Below are 17,230 nucleotides of genomic sequence, written 5' to 3'. Positions count from 1 at the left end.
TCCTATCAAAAGTTTGTCTGAGACATCTTATAGGAGATTCCCCGGGTATACTGTGACCCAACAAGACCATCGAAGTAAATTATGACAAGAGATCAACGCAATATGAAATATATATATTTTACCGTCAAGACATAAAGTTTTTTTTTTACTAGCAATCTAGTATCTGATATGATATCACACGCATACTTGCGTTGGACATAAGTATATATTCCCGTTCAATTTCTTGAAACTTCAATTCCTAAAAAATTTAGAGTTTCCAAGACCGTTATCATTGATAATGTTCCATCATACTTTATGTGGAGACATCTCGCAAACCAAATCAAAATAAAGTTCGGTTGGGAAGAGTAACCCTAGACAATGAAGTTGAATCCATTCCTTTCTAGACATAGACGATGGCTGCAAGGAATACTCCAGGACATTGAGTATGCGGAATTTTGTAGTCAATTCCATCCCTAAATCGTTCGGTTTTGTATCAGTAGTTAATCAAGAAAAATGTTAGGGTTTGGCAAAATGGAGACAAACAATCAGAAGTGTTCTTCATTATGTATGTACACGATATACTATACCATATAGTAAATTCGATATAGAAAATACAATCTATAATATATGTGGTGTATATAGTATTATAAGATACATAAATACATATACCAAAGGTAAAACGGTAGAAATTCTACAAATGTCTCTCTAACAAAGGATCTCAAGCAAAACCCAGATTCTCTCTCTAACTTATGAAGAATAAAATTAAATCAAAACCCAGAATCATTAGAACAATATAATCATGAGATATAGGCACTGATGATAATCAAAGGATTCATGAATTACATTAACCAATCACACAACAGATGATTTGAAATTAAGAATGGAAAATTACATGAGGTCAACAAAAGCCACAACAGCTATAAAATACCTCTAAACTGAAAATCTCAAAGAGACATAAACGATAATCACGGGGCCCCAAATATTATTCTAGCTGATGCTAATCAAGATCTCTTTCTTTTTGGGACACTCTTTATCATCCCTATATTGTTTTAGTCTTCCGCCACCACAGCAGCGTTGTTCTTTCCCTTCGAGATGGGACTTTCCGAGTTACTAGAGCCCGAACCATTTTCTTGTAAAGACAACAAATCATGATGAGAAAGATTAGTAGCAATAAAAAGATGAATCAAGCAACAAAATGGTATTTAGACACACGAGGACGGCACGTACTGGAGTCATGATCTTTTTTGTGGTTCTTCTGCTGCTTCTCCGATTCTTGGTCCTTGGGGGTGGTAGTTTGGTGACCGCCAAGGGCATGAGGGGTTAGGAACACTCTGTTGCACAAATGACAGATGTAGAGCTTACTGTTATACTTGGGCGGACTTTTCACGGCCAAAACAACACTTCTGTGTTTTTCATCATGTTTGTGTGGTGAGGAGGTTGAAGAAGGCATAGTTGATAATTGGTTCTTCATATTGTAAAAAACTTTGCTGAGGGTTAGAAGTGATGTCCTCTTATCTCTTTTGTGGTTTCAGAGAGAAGGAGACGCTATATTTGTTGAGAGGATTAATGGGAAATAACGCTATTTATTAGTGTTTCACTCATTAAAAGGTATATAATCTCCAAGGGCAAATAATATTTAATTGAAACCATAAACCGACTTTGAATTCATAGTTTTCTTTTAAAGGATATATTGGTGTGTATCTGACTAATTTACAGTTCACATTTTTTTTTTCTGTGAAAAATAAACCATTTGAAGTTATATAAGCCAATTTTTACTTGTTATGTCTTCCAAAGATAATATTTTGTGAGAATTATGTAGTATGTACCAATATGCTTTTCATAATCTAAAATTTCTTTACTCATTTCAAATATAACCATCTATGAATGTTACCTTAGACGTGGTTATCGTTAAACTATAAAATAAATTTTAAAACTACATCTTTAAAATATATTTTTTGAAAATGGTATCTTTTAGTTCGTTAAATCGACCGTTGTAAACTACTAACTCTTTAAGAAATCGAATATAATTTTTTCTTGATACTATTTATATATAAAAATAGATATGAACTGATATATGTTAATTAAAATAATAATAAAGCAAGTACAGTAATCACAATATATATTATACTTTCAATTTTATGGAGTGTGGTTATTTTTCACTTGTATTCTGTATATGTATATTGAATAATTACGTGGTTATCGTTAAACTATGTAATAAATTTTCAAACTACTTCTTAAAAATATATTTTTTGAAAATGGTATCTTCTAGTTCGTTAAACCGACTGTTGTAAACTACTAACTCTATAAGAAATTGAATGTAGTTTTTTTTATATACTATTTATATATAAAATAGATATTAACTGATATATGTTAATAAAATAAAAAATAAAAAAGTAAGTACAGCAATCACAATATATATTATATTTTCAATTTTAGGGAGTGATGTTGTTTTTCACTTATTTTCTGTATATGTATATTGAATAATTGCAAATACAAAGAAACATAAACGTACTGTATAGAAATTTAAATTTACATTGCTTAAGCATTGTAATTACAGACTCCAGCTATGTCTAGTCAAATGTAGTAAGCAAATTGTAGTAAAGCTGTCATTGTATATATTTCCCTTTTTTTTGTTTTTTGGACATTTGTATATATTTAACTATTTCAGTTTCTTACTTTCTATGTTTCCTTTTGTTTCTTATTATTATTTTTTTCTTTCGTTTGTCGATGTACTTAATAGGGGAAAAAAAAATACATACAACGACAATTTAAAGTAATGGTGCACGAACTTTTAAAAAGAGCAGTTTTAATTATTCCTAAAACGTTTTTTCAGTCATATAATTAGAAAGATGAATACCATGAACGCCACGTTTCTCTTTACAGCACCTATGAAAACTATTGGACAAATATTTCCAACATACATTATTTGGCTAACCATTCTTTGTTGGGCAAAGCTTGGGTAGTTTTAGCCAACTTTGTGACTTAGGTGTTAGTTCGAGAAACAAAAGTTAGTGGTCTTTTCTACTGTAGATGTAGAATCTATCCTCATGTAAAACCCTCGCAGTGATAACAAATAGAGAAAGCTATGACTTAGTTCCAAGCTCATCACATCATAATCGCGACGTCTCAGCCCCTAAAAAGCATATTGTACATTGGCATACATATACAGTATGTGGATCAAAAATGGAAAAGCATATGTCAAGCGAGTTAAAAACTTATTAAGGCATCGGGTTAGGAGTTGTGTGATAACTCTCGATGAGATTCCACAAACAGATAAGTGTATGTAGTGCGAATTCAAATTTCACAAAGAATAAGCGATTCCAATTATTAGAAGACCAAGCCGATTATGAAATCATTTGGTTTAGAGCTGGCGAGAGACCAGTACTTCATATTGGAATATATATACAATTTCTTTTAGGTTTAGTCACACACACATACACAACGCATAATGGTACCTAACACCCCATTAAATTTAGAGTTTGTCGAATTTTGGGATTAATTAGTTCTCGCAATGACAAACAAGTATGAATTTAGAAAATAACGAATCATCCAAGATCATAATAGTATAATAAATATAATCAAGAAATGTTGTTTTGGTTGGTAGACTAATCACATCAAATAAAAATCTTAGCAAATAAAATATGTATGTGTCCCATAAACATCACATAAATAAACAAAGAAATTGGAATCAATTAATATACAACAACAACTCCAAAGTGGAAACAAACATAACAGGTGAGATGGCCATGTGATTTATATATTTTCCACCCACACAACCCTCTCTATGACCAATCAAAAAACCACTTAACCGTCAGATAAACCAATCTTTAAATTTTGATAAAACCACTTAACCATCAGATAAACCGGTCTTTAAATTTTGGTACAAAAAAAGACAAATTACTCCAGTAACCGGTTTATTTTAAAAATTAAACCGAAACTAAACCGAACCAAATACAATTTTGAAATTGAAAAGCAAAACCGAATTTAGTAAACCGATACCATAATCTGAACGGTCCAAAAAAGTATTGACCCCATCTCTCTCTCTCTTGGTCGCTCGTTCCGAAAGGCCAAAGAAAAAGGAATTTTTTTTGTTTTTCCATCGAGAGGAAGAAGAAGAAGAAGAGAGAGAGATATTGAAGAGCGCTGAAGACGGAAAAGACTGTTTTGACCTTGTCGTCCCCGTAGTTTCTTCATCTCTTCTTCTTCCTCGTTTGCCGATTCTTCTCCTTCTTCGATTTTTTTTGTTTTTTTATAATCTATTCGCCGCTATGAACGAGAAAGCTAACGTCTCTAAGGAGCTTAATGCCCGCCATAGAAAGGTTTCTCGAATCCCCCTTTTTTTCTTTTTTTTTTTGGAATTTGCCTCCGAGATTTGTGGATTTTGTGGTCATATATTTGAATTTGGTTGTTAACGATTGGTGAGATCGATCCTGAATTTTTGATACGGTCTCAATTCGATTGGATCTGTGTGTTTTTTAGCAGCTACTGTTCTTCAATTTTAGGAGATGTTTTTGTATCCTCTCGATCTCTCGCCTTTTTCGATCGTTTGAGCTTTAGGATTATGATTTATATCTATTTCGTTTTGTTTTCTGTAACGGATCACGATCGGGTTTTTGAATTTTATGATTGTTCTAGTTTTAGGGAGCTTGATCTTATACAAAAATGTTTTCGATTGCTTGGAAAGAATCGAGTAAAGGGATCGAAGGAGCTCTTAGCGTCCCTTAGGGATTTTCAATTTTAGTTTGGTAGTCGTTAAGTTATCTGCAGTGTTGAAACTGTTGGTTTTAGTTGAGATCGCTTTGTGGCTTGGCTTGGTGATGCATACATGTAATATGTATAGTAATGATGCATCTCAAGTCTTTATGATTGTTCTATGAGGACTTTGATTCGTTTTGGTTTGTTAAACATATTAGTTTTGATTTTTTTTTCTTGATATAGTCTATTATTTCTGTGTGTGGATTCTTCTTTATGTTTTTGGCCTCTTCTAGATTTTTTTCGTTTATCTAGACTATTGCTTGAATATTCACTTGATTTTGGTGCTACTTATTTGCAGATTCTTGAAGGGCTTCTTAAACATCCAGAGAACAGAGAATGTGCTGACTGCAAAACAAAGTAGGGTTTTTGTAGCTGATTTGAATTATCAACATTATTATGCTAGTTCATTTATATATTTGGCTAATACTATTCCATTTACTTTGCAGAGGTCCAAGATGGGCTAGTGTTAATTTAGGTATCTTTATCTGCATGCAATGTTCTGGGATTCACAGGAGTCTCGGGGTACACATATCGAAGGTAGTCTCTCAGTTTCCTTTCTATATTTGTTTTCTTGATGTTGTGTTTTTATATGAAAGCTCAGATACTAATTTGGTGAATAACTCATTCCATTTGGCTCAATTTCTCTGCAAAAATTTTCAATTTGGTTTTCTACTGGGGTTTTATATTTACATTTTCATCTTGTATTTTCCATCACAAGAGCAGAAAAGTTTGTCATGAATGCATTAAACCTCCTCACCTTCTTGTGCTCCCATTATGTCTATCCAGTTTACACATGAACATAAGCAATTCTGTGCAAAATTACATGATTAGGTTTCACCCTCTGACTTTTGTATGAGTAGGGTCGTTCTTGTCAAGTAGATGTTAACCTTAGCATTAACAGCCCAAGGTCCTTCTCTTTTCTACCAAAACATCTGAGTGTGCTGATGGGTGCAGGTTCGATCTGCCACTCTAGACACATGGCTCCCCGAGCAGGTTGCATTTATACAGTGTACGTGTCTTTCAAACTTAATGCTCTATGTCCGAGTCATGGGTTGGTTACGCCATGTAAAGTGTATAATCTTTTACTTGCATGCAGCAATGGGAAACGAGAAAGCAAATAGTTACTGGGAAGCAGAGCTGCCCCCAAACTATGATAGAGTTGGAATTGAGAATTTCATACGGGCAAAGTATGTATCTCTCTTTTCATTGTACAAACTTTTCAGTTAGTTCCACCTTATTGAATTGTCTATCTTGCTATCCATATGGACGCCGAATCATTCTTGTGACATATGACCTTTCTAGGTATGAAGAGAAGAGATGGGTTTCTAGAGTGGAAAAGGCTAGATCACCCCCTAGAGTCGAGCAGGAACGGCGGAAATCTGTGGAGAGAAGTGGGCCTGGATATGAGCATGGGCACAGTAGTAGTCCTGTAAATTTGTTTGAGGAGAGGAAAACTATTCCAGTATCTAGAACAAGAAATAATGTTGCTGCAACGAGGATAAATCTTCCCGTACCTCCCCAAGGACCCGGTCAGGTACCAAACGTACTTCGCTGAAGATATGTATAAACAGCCATACCTTTAGTTACTATTCGTGTTCCTTGATCTTATATAAGACTCTTAGGATATCAGCTTTGGGATCATTATATTTGTCAATGCATATGAAGCTGCTAGATCATTATTTAACTCGCTTTGTTTTTAGGGCATTACAATCTTTCAATGCCACTTTTTAATAGTATCCAAAGCCTGATTTTTCTGATACATGATGCTAAAAAATAACAGGTTATGCCACAGCAGAAAGTGGAGTCTGCAGCCGCTCCAGTGGAGACAAAGAAACAAGCAGTAAATGTTGCACCAGCATCAGATCCTCCAAAGGTGGATTTTGCAACTGATCTCTTCAACATGCTATCAATGGATGATTCGACTACAAATACCTCAGAGGCAACTCCTGCCGATGATAACTCATGGGCTGGCTTTCAGTGTATGTATCTCTCTAGCATGTGCATAATTAACATTGTGGCACACTTTTTCCTATCCTTGTTAACTTTATGTTAATCGTACTGCTCTAGAAAATGCTTTGGAGTAATAAATATATTAATTTCTGAATCTTAAAATTGTAGCGGCTGGAAGTGGTCAAACAGAAGAGAAAGTTGTCACAACGAAGCCGGATGAGAGCAGTTCTCCTCCAGCTCCAGCTACTGGGATTGAGGATTTGTTTAAAGACACACCTAATTTAACAGTCCAACAAGCACCACAGAAAGATTTGAAAGGCGATATCATGAGCCTATTTGAGAAGGTAAATACTTAGTCAATTATATACTCTCCTCACATTTACTTAATTACTTCTTTGTTGGGTCTACCTACCTTCCTACTGTTTTTTAGCTTCCAAGTTTCTATTTTTTCTTTGTATGGTTATTTAACTTACAAGTTACTAAGATATCGACTGATTCTTTTTCTCACTTACTAAGATTCCTTCAACGATGAACATTTGGAATTCCAGACCAAAGTCAAGTGATATAACTCTGTGTGTTCCATTTGTTGCAGACAAATATAGTGTCGCCTTTTGCCATGCATCAGCAACAGGTTGCTATGCTTGCTCAGCAGCAAGCCCTGTACATGGCTGCAGCAAAAGCAGCAGGAGGCACTCCAAACGGCGTGAATCAACAAGCTGTTGCTAATGCTCTTAACTTAGCTTCTGCAAATTGGTCAAACACTGGTGGGTACCAGATCCCCGGAATGACTAACCCAGCAGGTGGTCAAGCTGATCTCCAGAAACTTATGCAAGTAAGATCTCCCATTTACCTTTTTGTAGCAAGTTCTATAGTATCATTGACCAAGTTCTTGCAAAATACTCACCATTTCTTGCTTCTCTGTTATCTCGCCTTAACTTTAGAACATGAACATGAACATGAACATGATGAACGCAAACATGAACATGAGACCTGCGCAACCGCAAGAAAACACTCTACAATACCCGTCTTCAAGGTGTGTACACAATACTGAATCTCTCTGTCTGTTTCGTTTGAAAACATCAAATTGTGAAACAGTATCCTTTCATTCCATTTGTGTGTCACGTCTGATTATATTGTACCAAATCAAATCTTATATTAACATGCCCCGACTGGGGAAAGAGTGCTTTCATGTTTTCATAAATCCACTGTGTCAAGTCCAATTTGTGACATCTTGTGATAGATTATCAAAACTGCGTAACCTAACTCTCACATGATCTTTTGGTTGTTTATTACTGATGCAGCTTCTACACAATGGGACAAGCTAATCCGGTGAACGGTTCGACCCCAAACTCAACCGGTAAACCTCAGTCATCATCCGCGGCACAGCCAACAAACACCACACCATCTTCACAATCAGGCAAAGACTTTGATTTCTCTTCCTTGATGGATGGAATGTTCACAAAACATTGATCAAGAGAGAGCGAGATACTATTCTGAATTTGCCTTTTCATCTTTGTTCTAAATTTGAAGAACCAAAAGAATATATATACAATCATCATCTCTGGACAGTTTCTCTGTTAAACATATTTTTTTTTTGTTACTTTCTTTGGAACTGTATGTTGTAGCAGCCGGGCTTTGATTTATGATTTTTACTCGATTGCTGAAAAAGATTAATAGATGTAATTCTTGAGAAGAAAGAAAAAAAATGAGATTTATCCATGTGATGTTGAATGTCATTATGGGTGTGACCGCCACAAATCCTGGATTGTTCCCACCACATACTGTTTTTTTTGTGTTTATCTATTTTTGTTTTTGGGTAACAGTTTCAAAATTTCGTCAATATTTCTTATAAAATTTTATAATAAATAAATAGTTTGTATATACGTATTATCTTGACCGAGTTTATATATTTCATGTTTCTAAATGTGTTAATGCCCAAAATCTATCAACTTATTTGTATATGTATTACATAATATTTTTCGATTGTTTTAGTCATATCCTTTGTGTTTGAGAAATAAATCAGTTTCGAAAATAAACATAGCTTTGTTTAGGGACTGTTTGTAAACGCAAGAAGTGTTTATTTTTTCCGTTTTCACCATATTTCGTGTGTGTTCACTGTTCACTTTTTTTTCTTTCTATAACTAATTAGTATTTTGAATGTTTGAAACCGTAAAAAACCCACACATGCATATAAACGTTACATTCACAATATAAATTAGTTAAGCCAAACCATATATATAGTCATTGCTTTGGTACATGAAGTTTGTGAGTTGTGACATACCAATTTTTTGGAATTAAGCAAAACAAAGAAACGGTTAGAAAAGCCTTTATAACAAGAAAACAAATTAATCAACCTTTATTGGTAAGATCAATAAAGGCGACGTGTTGATATTGAACTAGTTTCTTGTTATGGTATGGACGGCTGTTTTAGCCTTTATAAAGGTTTGAGTTTGGCTCATTGTCGGGCTCTTTAGTCGAATGGCTTAAAAGCTCATCCTCCTCCTCCACCACAATTTTTGTGTAGTACCTCCCACTCGCCGCCAACCTTTGTTTACCTTTTAGGTTACAAGCTAAGATGTTTTATTAGAAAGAATTCGTGAACCAATTCAATTCTAGATAAGCGTTACAAAGAGTTTTTTTATGCAAGCATGATCCGTATACCGTACGTACGTTATGGTATGTTAATTTTTTTTTTTTTTTTTTTTTGTAATTGTAAACTACAGATAAAATCTACAAGACGCAATATTGTTTGTAATCATCGGTATTAACTAACAAATAATTGTAAATAACATTTCCTGAAATCCTCGCTTGATAGCAAAGTTATACATTATATTTGTTGATACTATATTTTCTTGTATTTTTGTTTTCTTTTACACGTCTATCGTCTTTGATCTAATACAAACATAAACTATACAACACATGAAACCACGGTGGACTTTAACCTTACTTATTTGGATATTAAAAGAAAAATACCATGTCGGGCTTGTACCGACCTTAGGGCAGAAGTTTGAAGTTAAAGAAGTTCTACACCATATAGAGGATAAAGACAGTATTTTATGCATAAGAACTAAAAAAGAATAGAAGAAATCACAAAAATCCAAAATGGTCGGTAGAGTTTTGATGTGCTTCTTGACCCGTAATGCGATACATATCTTTCATGAGTTTGAATTGTCAAATCAAAATCTACTATTAATATAAGCACTGATATTGCAAACAAAATTGAACGTTTGGAATTTGAGAATGATGTTTACGTATGCTAATACTTCCAGCTCAATTATTTTTCATTTAAGATCTGCGCATGTCCTTATCTAAACCATTATTCACATACATCATAATTCGCATCCTCACTCTGAATTTTCAACTATTAATTTTTTACAATGTCAATGAAAATTTGGCCTACACTACCTACAAATCTTAGCTCAACAGTAACTACATCTTTTTTATTTGTTTCTTTTCCTAAAACAATGACTGTAACTTAAAAAAGTTGAATGATTTTGAGGGTTAAACAAAGAAGTTTGATAATATCAAATGAAAATTCTGTGTATAATCTCATTCAAAACCATATAAATTCTAGTAAACACCTTGAAATCATTAAAAATGCAAAAAATCAACGGTACGACTTGGTAACGTACGTGGTAGATTCTCGTATCTCTCAATGCATAAAATATTAGTACTTCTTTCTATTGTCATCAAAAAAATATTGTTGCAAATGTTAGGCAAGCTTCATTTATTTATTTTATTTACATTATTATACATCAAACTTAGAACAGAAGCATCAAAACCCCAAACACACCACGTGTCATTCATATGTAAGCCTCCATCATCATAATGGGCCCATTTATGATTCTGTTTTAAAGGCCCATACAACACTGACCACATTTTTTAAAATTCTCTATATAAATACACATCTCTCACAAAGCTATTTATTTTATTTTTTTTGTTTTGTAGATAAGAACCAAACCACCGAACTCAACACACAATTTTGAAATTCCCGAAGCCAAGTTCAATTCAATGCCTCTTCTTCTCCCTAACTCTTCCTTTAAATCTACAGCCACCGTCGTCATCGCCGGCGTTTTATCTATCGCGGCGGCTGTGATTTTCACCGTTCCTCCCGTTTCACATTTCGTGGTTTCTTCCTTTCCGATCGTATACGATAACACTGTCTTCCTCTTGAAACCACCGTATCTTTACTTGGTTATCAACTGTATCATCGTCTCCATCGTCGCTACTTCTAAGCTCACTCATTATAAACCATCCTCCTCCTCCGTAGATGAGATCGCGGAAGTTGTGACGCCGGTGGTACTGGTACCGGTTCAGGTACCTTCTAGTTCTGATATCGATACCGGTTATTTAAACGTGGTTGATCATGTTGTTTCTGGTTATACCGGATTTGTTGAGAAAACCGATGATTCCCCGGTTAATCGGGCGGTTGGAGAAGATAATCTGAAGTTCCCAGAAGTTGTTCGTGAGATTCAGCATACGGAGATGTCAAAACCGAGTAGCGATTCGCCGGAACCGGAACCGGAGAAGCTAAAACCGAAGAAAGATTCGCCGGAGATTTCGATTCCGAAGCATAGTTCGAGAAAACCGCCGAGATTTAACCAGCAAAAACCGATTAAATCTGGTTCTGAAGGTATAATTGAAATTTCGGGTTTAAAGCTCCGGTAAGGGTAAAGTCGTAAATTAATGTTTATTTTTTCTTTTTTTGAAGGTGGAAATAAAAAGTCTGCGGTGGCGTTGGGAGTGACAAAGCCACTGAAGAGGGAAGACACGCTGGAGACGACGTGGAAGAAGATAACGGAAGGACGTTCGACGCCGTTAACGAAGCACCTGACTAAATCCGACACGTGGCAAGAACGAGGTCACGCGGCGAAACAAAGCTCACCGGAGGAGGAGAATAAGAAGAAGAAGAAGAAGAAGGAGAAGATGACCAAGTCCGATAATTTAAACGACGTTAATGATGCTCCTTCCGCGGAGGAGAAGACGTTGTTGTTGAAACGCGAGCCGTCGCCGGGGCAGGAGGAGTTGAATCGGCGCGTGGAAGCGTTTATCAAGAAGTTTAACGAAGAGATGAGATTGCAAAGACTAGAGTCTTTGGCTAAATACAACGAAATGGTAAATGGAGGGACTCGTTTGTAAATTTTTTGTTTTTTGTTTTTTTTTTTTTCTGGTTTAGCTGTCGTGTCGTCGGTGAAGGAGAAAATGACGGCACAGTCGCAAAAGTTGACTTGACTTCCTTCTTTAGGGGTTTATGATTTTCGGTCGAGGGAACAAAATTTCAAAAATGATGCAAAAAATGTGTTATTTATGTGATTGTTAATGTTTCTTGGCGTCGAAAATGAAATGTGAACAGTAGTGACTAGTGTAGTGATCGAATCTATTGTTTTCCTAATCATTGTAATATTACATTATACACAATACTTTATATACTTTGTTACAAACACTTCTTTTGGTAGAATTGAGTAATGTTTTTTTCTTATATACTTACATGACCATAGTAGCAGCAGGAAATAGCCTATCCAAGAAAGTATACAAACCTCCTCCAAGTAGAAGAGAACCACTGTGAGCAAACAACATATAGAAAATGGAACCGAATTAAGTGAATTAGACTATGATTCATTTATAGCTGTACAATGCCTTTACTTTAACATTACCTTATGGGATTGATCCATGCAGAGACCTTTCGCAACGAAAGTAAGCTCTGAAGAAATTCGAGATAAAGAGTAACATCACATTACTACTATAAGAACATTAACTAAGAAATTTGCATTTCACCATTTGGCGAATAAAGATAAATTACCTGTAAAGCTCCGGCAAAAGAAGCAGCGACGATGAGTGGAGCAACGTAACCTGTTGTATAGGTTAAAGAGTAAGCTTCCACCAATCACTGGATCCTGTTGTATAGGTTAAATTTTATGTCAACAAAGGCGAAAAGTTAAGTAGCTATCTCGTATTCATGCTTGAGGTAATAACATTTTAAATGGAAGGAGAAAAAACGGAATTACCCTGGAAGTAGCCACATAGCCAAGAAGGGTGGCTAGAACTGGAGTACTACAAGGTGAGGCAGCAAGTGCGAATGTGAGACCAGCTAGATACGCTTGTACACCTAACACAACATTTGGTTTCAAAAGTATAAGAAACCGCAGAGAAAAAGTATTGGATGGTATGATATCTAAGGAGGTTTACTAGATGGGAAGTTTGCTGCTGCTGCACGAGGATCAAAGTTGTTAAAGAAAGATGGAAGCTGAAGTCAATTATCTGTAAGAAGAGAGGAGATACATTGTGTTAGACATGGCCATTCCAATTGATGCAATACGAAAAGGATATTGAATGTAACAGAATTACCTCAAGGAGATTGAGACCCATTACAATAGCCAGACCGGATGCAGCTACTGGTAATCCTTGTCCTATTTGTCCATAGGCTTTTCCGGCGAAAGAAGCTACTATCCCAAGAAGTGCTAAGGTAGTTGCTAATCCCAACGCAAAAGCAACTGTATCTCCAATAACCTAAATGCATGGAGAACTGAAGGTCACTAAAAACTACTATCATTGTGAATGAAGCATGATGCATTTAAGTTGGGACTGAGTCACTGTTCCTTTGAGGGGGCTTTGATTTTTTTAAGAGAACTCCACTTTAACTTATTTTACATTTTGTTATACTACGACAACAATGAGCCAACCAACTCCTAATGCGACAGCTTTTATCTAGAAATCTGATCGGAAGAGTGACTAACCTGACCTCTACTCTTGCCAGACCCAAATGCACCTATATGTCACAGCCATATGAAGGACAGGTGAGTAAAGAATTAGAACATCAAACTAAGATTCTAAAACAAACTGTGTGAGAAATGCAAAATCTTGAAATAAGTTATCATACCAATATAACCAAGTGTCAAAGGCAGAACACTGAGTGTACATGGAGACAAACTTGTCACAAGGCCTGCCCCAAATATTACTGCCAAACTACAAAAGTGATAAATTAGTAGAAGAGCCAGAAGACTCAATGGTCAAAATCTCGGAAACATGTGCATTGAGAGAGAACACGAGAAAGAAACCTTGTGACACTGAGAGCTGATAGCTGATCTTGAACAGCTTCGTTAGCCTGTTGGTTAGCTGAATACAAGAAGTTTCCAACCGAGTCTCCAAGGCTTCCTTCAGCCAAGATGTAAAGGGAAGTGGCTTGATCCTGTCTTAAGGGGAAATTAGTATCTGATTTTACAAGCAAATAGTTAATAGATAAAGGTCGAAAGTAGAAGTTTCTCAAGGCAGAAAAAGCATAGGCACAAATTCGTTCCAAACATAGTTACTGAAGTCTAACCCCTAAACAAGGTCCAAGGAGAAGACTTAAAAAAAACACTACTTTCGATATTCTCAATAAACTATTCAGGTTAAGATGAGGAACATAAATGAACTAGCCTCCACTAACAGAAACCAATGAAGAGATCACAGAAGTATGAAAACAATCTGTGATAACACCTTACCAAGACAATCATCTGCAAGTCGGCAGCTTTAGCTGAGCTAACAGTTACCAAGTTTGCCACTGAAAAACCAAGACAAAATTAAGGTGCTCATCATCAGATGATTCAATACCAGCATCATTAAAAGTGCTTTCTACTAAAGTACTTTTAATGATCAAAGATTAAGAGATTACACGTTACCTCCTAAACCAGTACTAAGCATCGCAAGTTTAATACTTGTGATCTCTTTCTTCTGTAAAGAAACGGCATCAGACACTAAACTTCTCTCTCTCTGAAGCTCATAGTTCTTCTTGGCAGCACGAACCCACTTTTTCTCTGTAAGCCCACAGGGAAAACAAACTCAGTAATGACTCAATAGCTCAAAATTACTGACTTTAAACAAAACTGTTCCTAATCAAATTACAAAGAGAACACGAAGACGACGAAGAAGATTAACATAACATGTGGTAGCTGAAATGACAACAAGACTTGTGTGATTATTCATATTCTCATCACCATCCGAATTCAAACCTCAGAAAAATCCCAAACGCTGATACAAACAACGAAGAACGATACATCATCTTCAATCATATTCCCAAATTATAAAAAACCCAGATTACTTTACCGTCCTTCTAAGTTTTGATTGAATCTTAACTTCAAAAGGAAAAAAAAACTCACCACCACCATGATTGAGTCTACAGCTGGAGAATCCACCGACGAAACCACCGGTGATGCATCGGTTCACACTCAGATTCATGGCTCTCCCCCGCTTCCCAGATAAGCCTCCGTCGTCGTTTAACGGTCCTCTCTCGTCGCTTCAGTCTTTTTCTAACTTTCGCTTACTATGATATATATTAATGGGCTTTATCTTTTTAGCCACCAGGCCCATTAAACTATTTATCCCTCTGCCCTCACTTTTTTTTTTTCTTTTTCTTACAACAAAAGTCACCAAATTGGTGGTATGGTAGGAATTAGGAAGTAATAATAATACTCAACAGCAGTTCTTAGTACGTACCCAATAGAAGCATGTAGTTTTCAAATCTTGTAGACCAAATTTGTATATAGTAGATCGGATCAACTCCATACGCACCAACCAATAACGTGTTGTGCCATCAGTACTCGAGAAAGCTTGCATCATAATTACATTTTAAAATTGATTATGGGGTTAAAGCTTGATTATTATGTTTACAAGCTCATTAAATTACTAACCAAACAACTAGCAATTACAAAACGCGTATAGATATTAATCTTTACGATTTGTAGTTGATAATCACGTCGCGCAATGAGTGGGCTAGCTAGTGAGTAGTAGTGTGAAGTTTTTAAAGCATAATAATAAACACAATTGTCATCTTATATTTAGCTGATTTTACCAAACTTTCCAACAAAACCAATTTTATAAATCAAAAAGACACTTTGGGCCACTTTAGGTTTATACTTTGTAGCCATATCACACTCATATCATAAGTATTAAAATCAAAAGTTGTGGTCGACACCAATTCGTGGGGACAATTTTGTTTTTTAAGATAGATATGCATGGATTTGAGGAAGACTTATCCAATCTTTTTAATTTTATATAAATGGAGCGGTATACATTATATTTACATGTTTGTTCCTTATTCAAACGTCGCTTCCATTCACAAAGTTTCAATAATTGTGATTCATTTGATCTTAAGATCAAACGATATTCTTTTTTTTTTTTTTTTTTTTTTTTTATATCAAGCTAGCTACTATTAGAAACAACGTTTATAATCTTGAACTCACATGTAGCATGTGATCATAATTATAGATACACCAATTTTATAATGAGCATATGATGCGTATAACTTAATTCAGAGTTTCCATTTAGAACATGATCTTACATTGGAATAAATTCATTCTTTGAAATAATTGATCTTCTTATTAGAAACATTTCTGATCGTCTCAAACATTTTTGGTCGCTTGGTGTTTTAGCATAGTAGATCACTTTTTTTTTTTGTTTAAGCATAGTATATCAATTTCTAAGACGTTAATTCATATTTACATGTCCTGATGTTCATACATTCTTCAATCTAGTCGACTTAATCATACATATAACATATTTAACTATACATGCATTGATGCACGAACCAATTATTCGATTATCCTGTAACTTTTCACTTTTGTATTGTGAAATATGCATGGGAGCGGTAAGGGGAAATATAGCAAGGAACATAAAATAGTGGGCAATTTGGGGTTTTGCGTTTGGCAAAATTTATTAAAGCAATAAAACGTGTGACGTCACAACAAATAGAAATATCATTCAATACAAAACCATTCAGAGAAATTATATATATGTTTCAAAGTTTGGGGGATATATTTATTTGTATACCCACTCTCTCGAGAAATACGTTGAAGACCACCATGGTAGGCGAATAATATAGTATTACATACCTGACGAGCTTGAATCTGTCTGAAGTGTTATACACGTACGGGACACACACTAGTAAATTCTTTAATCTTACGTTACTAACATATAGAGTTTACTTAGACTCTGTTTTCTAATCTATACTTATACTCTTAGAAGAAACTCTAATCACAATTAACAATGCAATCGATCAGTCATATGAATTTCGTAGTAGTTAAATGGTTTTTAAATTACTTTCTAATCTGATCTGATATATAGGATTGAAATTGTCGAACCAACCATTTTTCTCAATGGACGTAACTACAAAAAATTACAAATACAAACAAACAATCAAGACTTTGTTTTAAAACAAAAGTACTTAATAATTAGAGGAGTTACGTCCCCTCATACTTCGAACACAAGCACACAAACGACAACAAAACAAGAATAAAGAAGCAGTTGTTTTATGAGAAAGAAAAGTGAAGAAGAATGTCAGATACTTTAGGACAAAAAGATTGGGATAGACATGAAGAGACATGAGTGTAAATGAGGACATTCCCTTGTGCACATGTCAGAAACATTATTAAATTAAGGTATTGTTCTCACACCTTCTCTCCATCATGCTCAATGATGCTAGGCAATTAACTCGTCGCATCGCATGTCGAGATTTATTAAGGAGAATGAGCAAAAAGTAAAATATTGTCTATAGTTAGAAGGTTAGAACCAG

General features: G+C 35.1%; 3 protein-coding genes and 1 long non-coding RNA gene across 4 annotated transcripts; 2 read left to right on the top strand and 2 right to left on the bottom strand.

The window, feature by feature from the left end:
• Nucleotides 1–799: 799 nt before the first annotated feature.
• LOC109130580 (uncharacterized) lies at nucleotides 800–1,610 on the bottom strand. The gene is made up of 2 exons (XR_002036492.2): nucleotides 1,207–1,610; nucleotides 800–1,108 (listed from the first exon to the last, which is right to left on the bottom strand). It is a non-coding gene; the product is annotated as an uncharacterized LOC109130580 (long non-coding RNA).
• Nucleotides 1,611–3,976: 2,366 nt separating this feature from the next.
• LOC104761456 (ADP-ribosylation factor GTPase-activating protein AGD5) lies at nucleotides 3,977–8,403 on the top strand. Its single transcript, XM_010484540.3, has 11 exons — nucleotides 3,977–4,298; nucleotides 5,033–5,091; nucleotides 5,181–5,271; nucleotides 5,689–5,743; nucleotides 5,831–5,921; nucleotides 6,037–6,268; nucleotides 6,515–6,713; nucleotides 6,853–7,028; nucleotides 7,277–7,516; nucleotides 7,626–7,717; nucleotides 7,986–8,403. The coding sequence occupies exons 1-11, from the start codon at nucleotides 4,248–4,250 to the stop codon at nucleotides 8,152–8,154; spliced, it is 1,455 nt and encodes a 484-aa protein (XP_010482842.1). The 5' UTR covers nucleotides 3,977–4,247; the 3' UTR covers nucleotides 8,155–8,403.
• Nucleotides 8,404–10,568: 2,165 nt separating this feature from the next.
• LOC104761455 (uncharacterized) lies at nucleotides 10,569–12,127 on the top strand. The gene is made up of 2 exons (XM_010484539.3): nucleotides 10,569–11,317; nucleotides 11,396–12,127. The coding sequence occupies exons 1-2, from the start codon at nucleotides 10,696–10,698 to the stop codon at nucleotides 11,821–11,823; spliced, it is 1,050 nt and encodes a 349-aa protein (XP_010482841.2). The 5' UTR covers nucleotides 10,569–10,695; the 3' UTR covers nucleotides 11,824–12,127.
• Nucleotides 12,053–15,434, bottom strand: LOC104761454 (cytochrome c-type biogenesis ccda-like chloroplastic protein). Its single transcript, XM_087499498.1, is given in 13 exon segments — nucleotides 12,053–12,244; nucleotides 12,339–12,385; nucleotides 12,485–12,550; nucleotides 12,552–12,578; nucleotides 12,690–12,790; nucleotides 12,871–12,936; nucleotides 13,023–13,191; nucleotides 13,419–13,450; nucleotides 13,562–13,647; nucleotides 13,740–13,870; nucleotides 14,166–14,224; nucleotides 14,343–14,477; nucleotides 14,820–15,434. Coding segments are annotated over 13 exon segments (1,074 nt in total). The 5' UTR covers nucleotides 14,899–15,434; the 3' UTR covers nucleotides 12,053–12,168.
• Between the last annotated feature and the right edge of the window lie 1,796 nt (nucleotides 15,435–17,230).

The sequence above is a fragment of the Camelina sativa genome, chromosome 18 (genome assembly GCF_030686135.1).
Source record: "Camelina sativa cultivar CO46 ecotype springtype chromosome 18, ASM3068613v1".
Taxonomy (NCBI): Eukaryota; Viridiplantae; Streptophyta; class Magnoliopsida; order Brassicales; family Brassicaceae; genus Camelina; species Camelina sativa.
This window is presented reverse-complemented; position numbering and strand designations above follow the sequence as displayed.

Excerpts from the sequence above, each read along its gene's own strand:
- LOC104761456 (XM_010484540.3), top strand. The coding sequence starts at position 4,248 with ATGAACGAGAAAGCTAACGTCTCTAAGGAGCTTAATGCCCGCCATAGA. Across the intron at positions 4,299-5,032 it reads TTAATGCCCGCCATAGAAAG|ATTCTTGAAGGGCTTCTTAA; the intron begins GTTTCTCGAATC and ends ACTTATTTGCAG. Across the intron at positions 7,718-7,985 it reads CTACAATACCCGTCTTCAAG|CTTCTACACAATGGGACAAG; the intron begins GTGTGTACACAA and ends TTACTGATGCAG.
- LOC104761455 (XM_010484539.3), top strand. The coding sequence starts at position 10,696 with ATGCCTCTTCTTCTCCCTAACTCTTCCTTTAAATCTACAGCCACCGTC. Across the intron at positions 11,318-11,395 it reads GATTAAATCTGGTTCTGAAG|GTGGAAATAAAAAGTCTGCG; the intron begins GTATAATTGAAA and ends CTTTTTTTGAAG.